At 41.6% G+C, this 15,000-nt stretch overlaps 1 protein-coding gene across 3 annotated transcripts in view; it reads right to left on the reverse strand.

Annotated features, from left to right (window-relative positions):
- brun (trafficking protein particle complex subunit brun) overlaps nucleotides 1-15,000 on the reverse strand; it is a 119,799-nt gene that overhangs the window by 917 nt on the left and 103,882 nt on the right. For all 3 annotated transcript variants that reach the window (XM_086535883.1, XM_086535885.1, XM_086535884.1), the window contains 18 exons: nucleotides 9,779-9,937; nucleotides 8,993-9,184; nucleotides 7,994-8,739; nucleotides 7,652-7,826; nucleotides 7,202-7,473; nucleotides 6,688-6,828; nucleotides 6,086-6,284; nucleotides 5,606-5,716; nucleotides 5,250-5,412; nucleotides 4,931-5,073; nucleotides 4,414-4,499; nucleotides 3,984-4,223; nucleotides 3,563-3,760; nucleotides 3,004-3,376; nucleotides 2,211-2,524; nucleotides 1,809-1,989; nucleotides 1,318-1,541; nucleotides 1-1,076 (listed from right to left, as the gene is read on the reverse strand). The exon at nucleotides 1-1,076 is cut by the window's left edge and continues 917 nt beyond it. In XM_086535883.1, coding sequence (XP_086392009.1) covers nucleotides 885-1,076; nucleotides 1,318-1,541; nucleotides 1,809-1,989; nucleotides 2,211-2,524; nucleotides 3,004-3,376; nucleotides 3,563-3,760; nucleotides 3,984-4,223; nucleotides 4,414-4,499; nucleotides 4,931-5,073; nucleotides 5,250-5,412; nucleotides 5,606-5,716; nucleotides 6,086-6,284; nucleotides 6,688-6,828; nucleotides 7,202-7,473; nucleotides 7,652-7,826; nucleotides 7,994-8,739; nucleotides 8,993-9,184; nucleotides 9,779-9,899 — 4,071 coding nt within the window. In that variant the 5' untranslated portion in view covers nucleotides 9,900-9,937 and the 3' untranslated portion in view covers nucleotides 1-884. The remainder of the gene's footprint in view (nucleotides 1,077-1,317; nucleotides 1,542-1,808; nucleotides 1,990-2,210; nucleotides 2,525-3,003; nucleotides 3,377-3,562; nucleotides 3,761-3,983; nucleotides 4,224-4,413; nucleotides 4,500-4,930; nucleotides 5,074-5,249; nucleotides 5,413-5,605; nucleotides 5,717-6,085; nucleotides 6,285-6,687; nucleotides 6,829-7,201; nucleotides 7,474-7,651; nucleotides 7,827-7,993; nucleotides 8,740-8,992; nucleotides 9,185-9,778; nucleotides 9,938-15,000) is intronic.

Here is a 15,000-nt window from a genome sequence, read left to right on the forward strand (position 1 = left end):
TCCACATTTATTAAGAATGTACATAAACCTCGATCATAAAGGTTTCAGAAGATTGCAGGCTCTGCATGGTAGTAATTCTTCACTTAATTGTAACATAATCCTGGAAGCAACCAGTCTGAGTAACAATATTGCTATTACATAACAGCCTAATCAACTGCTTCAATCACAATTTACAATCAACCAGTTTTAAAATAACCATCAAGAGTACTTACTAGCTGTCACATTTCCAAATCAATGAAATGTCATATATATATATATATATATATATATACACAACCATTCCTGTAGTATACAAAATATAAGCCTAAGGAAATGATGAGTAATTTCGAGTCGTTAATTGTCATTGATATTGGATAGCTCACTAAAACCAGCAAGGAAACTTGAACCACTATTCGTCTATGATGGGTTATTTTTCTTCTCCATTACCATGTTCAACATGAACTGATTTTGGGATATCATAAAAGATACCATAATTTCTTCTCTCCTTGGGGAAGACAACTACCATAATACTGATAATTGTGATCATGAAAATACTGTCATTCTTTTCATATCTGCAGTACGGGGAAAAAGTATCGTATATCCAAATAATTATTTACAGCAGAAAATGTAAACATAACAATGTACTTACATGGCTAGTGTATAAACAGCATACTTCACAAGCCTTCCCAAAGTGAAAGTCGACAAAGAAACACCAGTATGTATCTATGTACAGGTCTTTCAGGTGAATCTCTGTGGCATTTACAGTCTGTCATGGTAGTTTTCTTAGTTCAAAGTAAGGAGGTATTCTACACTGAATGCAATACATTTTTCTCTCTCTCGCGTTTTTTAAATAGGACAAGGCAACCCCTACAAATTGAATATCTCTTATATTCAATATATGAAAATCAGGCATCAGTTACTGTTATTTCAAGCGGCGGAGCAAACTTCCATGCGTGCTGATGTGCTGGGGTGATGTTTTCATAAAAGGAGGTCTGGGTCACAGCTGCGGCTGGAGAGCAAGTCACCTCAACTTTGTAGACTCCAGCCGTGAAGAATACGAGTCCACAACAGTGACGGAACTCTTCTCCTTCAGCCAGCTAAAGGGAATAAAGGAGAGAATATTTAATTATAACAAACATCACCATTCTGAATATACTATGATACTGCTGGTAACCAAATCATCTTATATATATTTTTTTTTTCTGGAAGTCTATGTTTGAGCATGTGCACAACGAATCATAATTTTTAAATAACAAATAAAAGAAAGTCTAATTCATACAATTACATCTCTTCCTCATTTTTATTCATGAAAATGAAAGAATGAATTCAAATTCATACCTGTGGAGTTGTAAGTTTAGTTGCTCCAGTAGTAGTCATCTTGGCATCGAGGCGGTAGTTCAAGGTGCCATTCTGGTGGTCTTGGAAAGCAGTTAATCTAAGGCTCAGAGGTGGAAGAGGAGCTCCACTTGTGTTTGTCACTCCCACACAAAGGTCCAAAGTTCTTCCAACGACCCCTGTGTTTTCTGTTCCTCCTACAACGTCCTGACCGTCTACTTGGACATCTGGACATAGATAACACATTATTAATTTCATATACAGAGCTGTGAATAAACAACATCAAATTCTTTTTCTAATCTCTCTGAAATGGATCGATCACTTAATAAAAATAAAAATATATGGATCGATCACTTAATAAAAAAATAAAAAATATGGATCGATCACTTAATAAAAATAAAAATATATGGATCGATCACTTAATAAAAATAAAAATATGATATTCCTGTTTTAAAATGACACCAACCAAAATCCTTATGAAGACGCATACTTACCCCAGTGTATGGGAGCCATGGTAATAAGGTCATGCGTGGCAGGAGGGAAAGTGATGCCGGTGAGGGATGCTCGCCCTGGCGTGTCGCAAGGGCCTTGTGTCCAGCGCAGCTCCACTAAGGAGGCCACGTGGTTACCTAGCACTGACGACCAACCCCAGCCACTATCCCCGTCACTGCCATTCTGTAACACCATTTGGATATTTATTGAATTACCAAATGCTTGTACACTGTGTCTTTGTCAATTAATGATTCCAGGCTGAAGTTTAGTTCTAAATTCTTGTATACAATTTTCATGCAAAGTTTAAGCCCAATTTATTAAAGACACAAAGACAACCAATTACAGTCATCAATATAGGTATACATACATGCAATTCTTCATGCATGCACACTTTGATAACCTACCTGCGTAAGGGTGGCCAGCGGGCAGCGATCAATAGGAATCGGTACTCTGCAGGAGTCTCCCGCCTCAATAAGTATATGTTTGGTAGGAGTATAGTGCAGGTCCATCTCATGCGTGGCACAGTTGAGCAGGTCAAGCACAACATAGCACTGGTGGGGCAATTCTGCGGGCAGGACGTCCCATCTTGTGACCAACAGGGAGGGGGTTACGTCCAACGTGACGGTAACTTGTGTACTACGACAGTATTCAGCCAGCAATCCCAATCCCCCTGAGTATTTGACTTGCATGGTAGCTTCTAATGTCCTTCCAGTACAAGCTGTAAAAAAAAAATCAGCCATTAATTACAGCTAGCACCTCCCAGCCGCCTCAGTTGTGAATGATTGCTAGCATAAGTTGGGGTCAAAATTGGGGTGAAAAAGGAGCTAGCTACCCTACTGCATCGTCCTATGGCTTGGTAAGCATGTTCCTCTGTGCATGTGTCCCTAAATGTCCGCTTGGATATGGGACTAACATCTACAGTCAATCAACAATAAACTGACTTGTGATAACATAAGGTTATTTCCAATCATTACCCAAATCTTTAGCATACAAAAATTTTGGCTGTCATATGGATCTACCAAAAACCATAAGGTGGTAAACTTATTATAATTTCATCAAATAAGTATCCCATAAATATCATTTTGTACAAATCTGGAAGGTATAAATATTCCAATGCTTTATGATTGGTAACACCTAAGATTTTCTTTTTTTTCTTTTTGTATCAATTAAGGAAAAGGAGCATGATATATAACTGACCAGATGTGTTGAGAGTAGTTCTTGTTCTGGCAGTCGATGAAGGTGCCTGAGTTGACGAAGATGACCCGGATCTAACGCTTGAACCAGATCTCGACGACAGCAAAGAAGCCGAGGAATCTGTCCTGCGAGTACGAGCCCCGCGAGTGCTGGAAGTCGCCACCGACTGTCTGGAAGGCAACGATGAGGGCCCACCGGACACCAGAGATGGAGGCTCACTGCCAGACACCAAACTGCTGGTCTCTAGGGATTCGTCCATCATGCGGTTAGGACACAGGAAGTCAGATGAAGCATACACATACAACGTCACAGATGCTTTGCCTCCTGGCTGGATGGGCAGCTGGGCTTGGATGTTCTCTTCGCTGTACTGGAACACCTACACAAGATAACACAATCATAAATTTACAGGGCATTATATCGTTACCTCTGTAAAAGAAAAAAGAAAAAAGAAAAAAGGGGAGGACCAAATTAACTAACAAAAGAGACACATGACCCTACTTAGCAAAAGCATTTAGCAATTAATACTTTCCAAACAACTTAATAGCTCAAAGAGACCCATTACCTGGGAGAGCAAAGTCTTGTCCATCTTAGACTCGAGTGCGATGCTAATCTCCTCCACCGGCTGCGACGAGATGTTGTGCAGCACCACGGAACACTCCTGCGTTTCCCCGGCCGATAAAGACAAGTGGAGGTTCCCACTCTCTTCGCTGACCGCTCTCTCACTCCCTAGATTGCTTGTGTTACTATTTCCTGTCAATATCTGAAAGAAATTTTAAAATGATATATCCATGGTAATTTAGAGACATAAAAAAGAAAGAAAGAAATATACATAAATATACAGAAAGAGAAAAGAGAGAGAGAGGGAGACAGAGATACAAAAAGAGAAAGATGCTGAGATACAAATACAGATAGGTAAATGAATATACAGATATGTTCAGAAATACCAATATCTATCTATCCACACAAAATCCACAGAAACCAACCTGTATAAAAGGTAAAGCTGAGACAACATTGATGGTGTAGAAAGGTATCTTCATGTGCGGTATAAATTTCAGCCGACAATTGCTGCTGACACCCATAACCGTGGAGGAATATCCTGTTATCTTCAGTTCACCTGCACCTTGAGGTCGTCCTCGCAGTGTCACGGGCTGTGGTCCTCTCTCAGCCTTCAGCACCACAGTTGAAGTCCACGACTCAAACTGAGCTCCTTCTGTTATCAGCATCTGGAAGACGAACACTTTGTTGGTGTTTGACATTCTATACTTTCTACTATAATAATCTTACGAAAAATTCTTTGGACATATGCTTCACAGAAATCAATCTGAAAATTATACAAAAGTTGTCACTTTATATTTGTTTAGAAGCCTTTTCTGTACAGTGATGACTCTAAAGTTTTGACTATAAGTAACCTACCATGCTTGCAACTTTGAGTTCGAATGGCATGGGGTTTTCTAGATCCAAGATGATTTCGCACACATCTCCTTCCACCCAGTCAAAGTCTGGAATATGCAAAAATATATTGGTAATAATAATGAAAGTACTAATAATGATAACAAAAACAACAAAAAAATACAGGAAGGGTAACATTTATTACAGGATGCCATTAAACTTGAAGTATTGCCAGGAATACTTATGTCTCTTTGAAAAGTTATTTATCACTGATGAGCTTAATTTGTTTATTTCTAATACCTAATTGATACAAACAACACTTGCATTTAATAGTATGAAATAAAAGAGTTTATGTACACTTGTGTGTACCTTAAAATGTTAATAAAAATTTCAGTTAGGCCAAATTACCTGAAGCTCATAATCTAACCATTCATAATCATAATCTAACCATTTTGATCATAATTATGAATAAGACTGAACATCCCTTTAATCTGTCCTTCATAACAGATGCCCCTAAACAAAAAAACAACAACAAACGCACCCATTTTGCCTTGAGCACGCTGAGTATTGGCGGTCAAGGAACTGAAGGGCGAGAAGATGAACGGCCCTGTATCTTCCTCGGCTTCTTGAGACAGCTTCTTCTCAGCTTTCCTCCCATGCGCTGGTGGCTGCACACGCACAGTTCTGAAAGGACAGAAAACAAGGGCATAATCTTCAAAAAATTTTAATTCAAATTTCACTTATTACTTCAACCACAAGAACATGTTCACACAAGTCATTAAAGAGCTTCCCGGGTTGCCTTTACGTCCCATCAACAAGACAGTCATCTATCACTTTGCAATGAAATGAGAGACACTCACCTGCAGACAGGTATGTTGAGGAAGTTGACTGGAGGGATAATGACCCCAGTATCCTGCACCACCAGAGGGGCCGGCCCACTCCCACTTCGTGTACTTAGGGACTCGAGCATGCTGGCCGTCTCCTTGCGCTCTGACTCACTCAGGTGTGGCAGCATGGCACAAACTGTGAGATAAATGTCGTATTGAAAGGGGCTATAATACTTGCTGTATCATCCATTCAGATATTTGTTTAAATACTATGGGAGCATTTTCAAGACTGGCTTTTGCATGGTTTTCTTTTAAATGAAGAAGAAGAAGAAATCTAGTTACATATCAAACATTAGATAAAGATGATAATGATTCCACCTTCTACCTACCTAGGAATGCCTGATGGCGTGTACAGAGAGCATTTTGTCCCATGCGGCGGGATGTGCCTACTAACTCCTGTAGGATTTGAACCTGCAGTGCTGGCCATCCCTGACTCCCATCTGCAAAATAAGTTAGTATAATTAGGTATGTAAAATCCAGTACTTTACCAAATGAAATCTTTACAAAAATAGTTAACAATGCCAAATTTTGTTTAAGTCAATTTTTTTTTCTGATAAATAAATAATTAGTAAAATAATAAACAACTGTTCAGTTTAATAAAATTAAATAAATTGAACATATAAATCCATTATCATTAGTATTCTTTAATCAAGAGCACCTAAAGAAGAGCTTTCAGGATTTACAGAGAACTGCAATCACATATAGATATCTTCTTTTGGATGAAGAGAATAATATCAATGTTTAATGTACTACTAATACCAATAACACAACACCATGTATGACATATAACAAAAAGAACATATGCTAACCTTTACGAAATTCCAGAGGATCCAATGAGATCTTGTAGCCCTCCAGAGTCTGCAGGAGCAAGCGATAGCACTGACCCCAATCTGGCTGCTGGTTCTGAGGAGCAACACATCTCATGGCAGCCACGCGCCTGAAGAAGGAGGCCTTTCGATGGAATCCTATCTGGTGATACAAATCTGCCAGGGCGTTGAATCGCGCAATCTGAAAAATGGAAAAGTTTATGGAGGCAATTCTTTACCTAACATTTTCAGAAGTCAGTAGTGAAACTACCTGTGGTTTACAGTTGTATTAGGTAATGTATAATATAATACTAACAATAAAAATAATAACAATAATAATAATAATGATAGTGACAATAAATATAATAATGATGATGACAATAACTCTTTAGCATGTAAAACAACTGTGCATCATTACATGCATTCCACTAAATACAAGCACATGTTGGTGGTATTTAGATTTAGTAAAATCTATGGAAGTAATAAAATGACAGTAAAATAACAGCAATAAAATTTGATTTGCAAAACAAATCCATTACAAAAGCTTCAAATATTCAAAACAAAAAGTGCAATTGTTTGAAGCATTTGTGAGCATCCCTTCATACCTTTTCTTCATCTGAGAGTTGCAAATTAATGAAGACGACATTGGAGAGAAATTCTGCTGCCATCAGATATCTCTTCTGTTCAATCAGGACATGTACAGCCTTGATACTTGCTTCTGTTTCAACTACCCCTGCATTACGATACTGCAGAATGGAAATCATTATGAGGACTTTGAAACTAACCACAAAAATATTACACAGATCGCACTTATACATTGTTCACTTATTCACAATTCATGATCTTATATAATAACCCCTTTGTCATAAACATTCAGTACTTATAATGGAATGGACAATTTTCCTTATAATTCCCACTAGAATACTAATGGGGCCATAAACTTGAAACTAAAGATATCTATATCTATCTAACCTTCTATATACAAATATCCTTCTAACTATTTTTCATTCTTGAATCAATGAACATTCAACACCTTCAAAGAGAAAAACAAGAGTGAAAAATGAAAACGCTCCTTGGCTCAGCTCCTTCAACCCAACCCAAACGACACACCCAAACTACCTTGCTATAATGGACGATGGCTTCACGGTATTTGTCAATGATGTCGTCTGGAGAGAGACAGTGTTTGCTGGTCTGTTTTATGACTGTGGGGTCCAGACCAGTTGGCAAGGAATTAGTGTTGACAGCACCATTTCGACTTCTGTTTCCTATCCCACCGGAGCCTCCCTGGTTTCCACCAACGCCCAGGCTGGAATAGCGTTGGAGGCCGAAACTCCTGCGCAGATTTGGGTACAGCATGACGACAGATGCTGCACACAGGCCTTCAAAGCATGCTGGAAAGTAATCCTAAGATTAGTATCTTTCAAGGAGAAAATTGGATCAAATGCTACTGAAATTACTAAAACTGAATACGCAAATAACCTAAGAACCTTATGAAATACGGAATAAATATAATGTACCAATTTTTTTTTTTTTTTTCCAAAATGGCTATTAGTAAGATTCAGAACTTACCAGCCAACCAGAGCCAGTCATTGCAGTTACGCAATGTGTCAGCAGCATGACTGTAGTGTACAATGGCTTCAGTTGGTAACCCTGCTTGCAATGTCAGGTCTGCCAGCTGTTTTCTTAAGCGACCCACACAGCGTTTTTTGTTGGTCCTTGAGTCCATGTCCAAGCCAATGAAATCCTGTGGAATATTGGAGAGACAATAAAATACTGAAGTAGATTCAAGAGACAATGAAACCGTTTTAAACTCAAGAAAGGGATTACCATGACGAAGAATTATAATGACATTATCTCACAGCCAAATTCTAGAAGTATAAACATAACTGATCACAAAATCATGCCACGCACCTTCCGCTCAAAGGGAGCACAAAGCAGGGGAGGCCGTTCTAGCTTCTCCTGACTTTTGTCCAGGCGCTTGGACTCCAGCACCCAGAATAGCGAGCTGACAAACTCTTGCAGCTGACTTTCTATGTTCACGGCATGTTCGCTGGTTGGATAAAAGAGAGCGCGAGTCTTGAAGTTCGACGGGGGCTGGAGAGACAGCCTGGATGACTGGGAGGCTGATGTGCTAATGGACGACTGACTGGTATCATGGGCCGAGTCAGGGGCAGAGTCCACGGCAGAGTCCCTCGGGGAATCCATTTTACTGTCATCGCAACAACCAACTTCGCTTGTACTTTCGCTTCCTGAGTCTGACCCATTAACATGGTTTGTGTCAATCTTGAGGTCTATCATACCCTCCGACAAACCCTGAGGACTCTCTGAGTGACTGTCAGAATCAGTAGGTTTGTCTTCACTGCTGACTGTCTCGTATACCCCGCTGTCTCTGTCCGTGCTTCCGGCAGAGATCTTCTTGATGTGTGTGGATTGTGCGTGGCCGTTGACAGTTGGCGGGTGAGACCCTGTGTCAATGCCGTTGGGCTCTGGCGAAGTGCCCCTAGATGGGTTACGCGAGTCTGCTTCGTATGTGGTGCCATCAGGGTTGAGGCCAAGAATGATACAGCGAGAATCGTAGAGTGTTGATGAGTATTTGACTTTGAGACTCTCATGTTGCTTGCAGATGTCATTAAGGTCACTCTGACTTCCAACTTGACCTGTAATAAGAGGAAATCACTTATTTCTTTTACAGTTACAATTGAGTTTTTATTTTATGATACAAATGCAATGCAAAGTCTATGTAAATCATAATTTATTATTACTAAAATGATATGTATTATAGTGCATAAACTGGTGTTGCAAAGGGGAGATCCAATCAAAAAAATACTTCAAGGAAAATAAAACTCAAACTGCACAGAAATATATACCTATAGACATAAATTCCCTGCAAAACCTTCAACTTATACATACCTATTGTGATGATACCGAGGACTCTACGGTGAGTCTGGAAATCTCCCCAGTCATTGTTCTCGACAGGGTATTCCCTACGGTAAGTGACCCACACAGGTCGCTGGGACCCGTTAGAATCGCTGACCTTAACGTGGCCAACACGGCTAATGCGTTCGTACAGTTTTTGGAAAGAACGGCTCTTCAACTGGGACCCTGAAATTCATACAAAGAACCAATCAGAATATCTTATGACTTTCTTTTTCCCTGGTAATAGCACTAGTCTTTTGTCCATTATCATAAAAAAACAAAAGCCAAAGGCAAATGGTTTTCATTATCTTGATCTAAATATGATGTGGAAAATGGATGAGAAAATTCAAGTCTAATGCTGAACATTCCATATAGCTATAAAATGTACATTATCAATGTGAATTCTTTATGCATTACAAGAACAGCAGATTTCCAAAGAAATTAACTACAAAGATACTGCATAATAATCAGTTCATGTCTCTGAATTTAGGCAATTAACTGACAATTAAATTTAAGTAATACAAAAAACTAAAATAGTATTTTAATGACGGTAAATATGTGTAATGGATTTAGTGTTCACTGATAAATTAGCATACACACTAACTTACTATTGAAAACTAAACCCACTTCAGACTCAAATAACAAATAACAAATAACATACATTCATCATCAATAAAACAAACACAAATAAACACAAACACAAAAAAAAAAGGTCAAACGTCTCTGAAAGTCAAAGCAAAAGACAAAAGCCCAGCCAGGCCCTCGGCGCCACTTACTTACCCACTTGTCTGACCAGCACCAGCAGGGTCTGGTGGTGGTGGGGATTGGTACAGTAATCTGGGTAACTCATAGTTGTATCGGGCGGAGGATTGGAGAGGATAACACTCACCGAAGACCTCATGTCCCTCCCCGCCCGGATCCCTCAGCCCTTGCCACACCCTGCGAATGAGAGAGAGAGAACACCAATGGTTAGTTTGGGAATGAAAGAAAAACGGGAGAAAGGGACAAGAATACAAAAAATAAATGTGATTACAATTCGTAAGGATATAAAATGTAAAAAAAAATGTAATATAGAGTGAATACCATTCAAGACCTGCAAGGGAATATAATACATGAAGCTAAGCGAACGATGAGAAGTGTGGTGCGGGGCAGGAAAACCGCGAGCCTTTGTCGCGAAAGTCTACGGTATCCACGCACCCTATTTCACTACGATGAAAAAATTCGTTAAGCGTATCCCTCGAGAAAAGTTTTCGCTTGGAAATCTTAAGGCTAGTTTGGCTACTTCCCATGCGGCCAAGGACTAAAATGCGGCTGACTAAACAGAGCCGCAATTGTCGGAACTATCGGTGCCTCTGCCTAATACCCTACACTACTTGTGCATCGCATAGTGGAAAGGGTTCAGGTAAGCTTGTTAATATAGCAGCAGGAGCAATGTGAAATTCTTAGGCAGAAAGGAATAAGATGCCAAACGAAATGCAAAACATTAACCAAATAACCACAAAGGCGATAGTCGATTGGTGCCACACATCGGTCAGGATATAAAGGGATAAATACAGCACTTATTTCCAAGATTGATTTAATACTTATTACTACATTACTTGCACCGAGAGAAAGGCGCGTCTGGTAGCCCGCATCTCTAAAAAAAAATGTGATAAAGAGCCTAGACCTATTTTCATTGACAATGCACCAGATGTAATGAGACGATTGCTTGCTACAGGAGAATCCATTGCCTTTTAAAACAATATTCTCTCTATATACACACACACAGAACACTGCATCTTCTTCTCCCTCTTTTTCTTCTTCCTCCTCCTGCTCCTCCTCCTCCTTTAAGTTAATTAACGGGCGAGAGAGCGGTCCTTGGTTCGGTCTGAGGTCCATCTTCTTTAAGGCTTCCGCGCCCGGCGCCGTCGCCCTCCACCTGCCGCTGAAGGACACGACGCCGCCGCCGCCGCCGCCGCGCCCCCGGGGCCACGCTGGGCCGAGGGACTCCCACAGGCCGGGGCGAAGGCGAGGCACACACGCACGCGGCGCTCTCATGGCACTCTCTTTGTTTACTCTCTCTCTTTCTCTCGCTCTCTCTCTCTCTCTCTTCTCCTCTCTCTCTTTCTCTTTCTCTTTCTCTTTCTCTTTCTCTTTCTCTTTCTCTTTCTCTTTCTCTTTCTCTTTCTCTTTCTCTTTCTCTTTCTCTTTTTCTTTCTTCTCCTTTCCTCTATTTCCTCTCTTTCTTCTCTCTTTCTCTCTTTCTCTCTCTCTCTCTCTCCTTTCTCTTCTCCTCCTCTCACTCCTCTTCTCTAGATTTATCTTTCTCTCACCCTCTCGCTCTCTCTCTCTCTCTCTCTCTCACTCTCCTCTCCTCCACTCTCTCGCATCCTCTCTCTCTCAATGCAAAAACAAACTCCAAAAGAAAGAAACACACTCCCTTCACCTTCCCACCCAAAATCTAAAAGACGATAAACGAAAAAAAAAAGATACAACCAAAAACAACAAATGAAGAAAGAAACACGCCAACAAACAAAAAAAAACCAAAAACAGCGCAACGGTCCACGGATCGGCGAGCTGCATCCATGCAATAGCGACCGCAATCCAACGCCGGGCAGGGGAGTCGACCAAAACCCAGTCACCGCACGACGAACTGTTCCTTTCCCTCCCTCCCCCGACCCCCTTCGCGACCACCGGGGGGGGAGTCGACGAAAAAAATCCCGGCCAGACGAACGCGCTGTCGAAGCCGCCGCCAACATTAATGGCCTTCGGACGACCACCCTCCCCCCTATACTCACCCAAGAAAAGTTCAAAAACAGAACATACTAAAGACAGTCGGGGAAACAAACGCAACTGCGAACCCAATAAATACTTTACAAAAAAGAAAAGAAAAAAGAAACGCAATTTCCATAACTAACAATCTCCTACAACACCGATCGATAAACCGATGGTGATTGTCCCCCACCGCATAATAATATCAATAATTACCATAATAATAATCTTGGTGGTGGTGGTACAACGACAAATGATGACACATGGACATGGAAATGATGATGATAATGATGGTGAAACAATAAATGATAACAACAAAAATATATAACACACAATTAAATAACCTGATTAACCATAGAAACATAAACAATAAAAAAAAAAAAAAATAAAAAACATAACAACAATAACATATAACACAATAAGAAATTAGCCACACACACAACATCACAGAACAAGACAAAAAAAACCCACCAAAAAACACAAAAACGCGAATAAGAACACACACACTCACAACCACACACACCCCCGTACACTCACACACACACGATACACACACACACACACACACACACACACACACACACACACTCAATAATCACACAAAGCAAAAACACACACACACTACACAATAACCTACTCTCTCTCTCAAAACACTTATACATTTTCTCAACCTCCGGCACCCTCGACTTATTAAAAATAAAAACCAAAAAAGAAAAAAAAAAGAAAATAAAGATCAATAATCAGTAAACAAAATAACCCATCATTTCAAAAGGCCGGGGGAGAGATAAGAAAACGACGCCTTGAGGACGACCCAGAAGCCCGAAGAGGGAAAGAGGGGAGGATAAGAGGGGGAGAGATAAGATGGGGGGGGGGGAAGGGGGGGGGATAAGGGGAGGGGGAGGGGGAAGGGGAAAAGGGGAGGGGGAGAGGAAAATAGGGAGAGCGGGAGAAGGGGAAGGGGAAGGGGAAGGGGAAGGGGAAGGGGAGGGGGAGAGGGAGGGGGTGAGAGGAAGGAGGAGGGAGAGGAAGGAAAAGGAGAGAGATAGATGGAGAAATTGATGAGATAGAGGAAGAGGGAGATGGAGAGAGATACAGGAAGGGGGGTCAGCGACGAGACCACACGATAACATGCATAAACACATGTATAGACATGCATCCACGTACACACACACACACACTCACACACACACACACACACACACACACACACACACACACACACACACACAATCTGTATGAAAGGAGTAGCGTATCGCCAAAAATCATAACGTGTCAACGCTAATGAAGTGTAAGCATCCCGAGCGAGAGGCGGAAGGGAGAGACAAAATATATGACACATCTCATCAAGCAGAGGATCACAAAAAATAAAAGTGAGTGCCTGTATGCATGACTGTATTTAGGTACATGTGAATCCTATCAAAACAGACATATTCTCTCTCTCTCTCTCTCTCTCTCTCTCTCTCTCTCTCTCTCTCTCTCTCTCTCTCTCTCTCTCTCTCACACACAAACACACACACACACACACACAAACACGGAAACCGAGTGAGACGGACTCGCCGAAAGCGGAAATCGGAAAGACCAACAAGGTGGGAAGAAGCGGCGAGGTGAGTCACAGGTGGAGGAGAAGAAGCAAATGAGGAGGCGGAGGAGGAGGAGGAGGAGGCGAAGTGAGTGAGTCACGAGGCAAACCAACGGACCGAGCGAGGCAAGGCAGGCGGCGGAGCGACGGAAAAGCATCGAGCTGAACCTTGACCTTATACCGTTCTCCTTTACCTCACCCCTACCCTCTCCCCTCTTCTCCCTCGCCCTCGCCCTGCCCCTACCCACCCACCTAACACGCACAAATAAACACCTAAAACACTGAAACACACATACACACACACAAACGTTTCGACATTAACATAAAAAACATAAAAACAAACACATACAGGCGCCGCATAACCGATCCATCATTTCCGAAAACGAAACCACTAAAGACGTTTACTTTCTTCTTCTTCTTCTTCTTCTCTCAATCGATCTGCCACGGTCTGACACCACGACGAAGCAACAGCGAAGCGACGACGAAGCGACGACGAACGACGACGAAGCAACAGCGAAGCAACAGCGAAGCAACAGCGAAGCGACGACGAAGCGACGACGAAGCAAACGTCTATTTCGAAGCACCTTTGTTTATACCGGAGGCTCGTGGCGTCGCGGTCTTTATAGCGGAAGGCGGCTTGGTTGGCACCGGGCACGAAGAAGAGCCACTGGCTTGCCTACACTCAGGAGTACCATGCGAGGGGCCATACGCAGAGCCATGCGAGGGAGTGAGTGCCTTCCGAGATGGCACTCCTGTCCGGCATTTAAATCACGCGCGGAGCCTTCTGAGCTCATCTCAATACAAGGGAAAAAAGAAATCCAAGAAATATATGCCCTACGAATTCAATAACGATGATTGATGACGGTGGTGATGATGATGATGATAATGACGATGATGACAATGACGACAAAAACAATAAACGAGGCCAAAAACCAAAACCCAACAACAACAACGACAACGACGACAACAACAACGACACTAACATCCAAAACCAATACGAAGACACAGGGTGAAGAAGCAAAGTCCGACCACCCACGACCACTAAATACTAAGAGGCTCACGCAGGGCGGCACTTGGCACTCACGGCGCTTGGCACTCCATATAACACCCGCACGGGATACGGGATGACATATCCTCTTGACCATCAATCAATATTCGCCACATCACTTGCAGAGACGCCCACCGCCATCCACGCGATCAAAAGGTTTTCTCAGTTCACCGCCCCCTCCTCCTCCTCCTCCTCTTCTTGTATTTGTTTTATTTTGTTTTTTCTTCTCTTTCTCTTTTTTTTCTCCTTCTTCTTCTCCTCTTTTTTTCTTTTCTTTTCTTTTTCTTTTTCTTTTTCTTTTTCTTTTTCTTTTTCTTTTTCTTTTTCTTTTTCTTCTTCTTCTTCTTCTTCTTCTTCTTCTTCTTCTTCTCCTTCTTCTACTCCTCCTCCATTGTCTTCTCCTATTTTACGTGTCCTACCCCTCCTTCATCTAGTCACCTTCTCTATCACTTCCGCCTCCCTCCCCCTTTCCTTCTTCTTCTCCTCTTCCCCTTTCCACTTCCTTTTCCTCCTCCTCCTCCTCCTCTTCTCCGAGTCGCTCCTCCAGGTGATCGAAATTTAACCTCCCTCTTCTTGTTCTTGTTTTGATTTCTTCTTCTTCTTCTTCTTCTTCTTCTTCTCCGA

This window comes from Penaeus japonicus, unplaced genomic scaffold (genome assembly GCF_977035675.1).
Source record: "Penaeus japonicus unplaced genomic scaffold, GWHDUDI00000001_assembly GWHDUDI00000004, whole genome shotgun sequence".
NCBI lineage: Eukaryota > Metazoa > Arthropoda > Malacostraca > Decapoda > Penaeidae > Penaeus > Penaeus japonicus.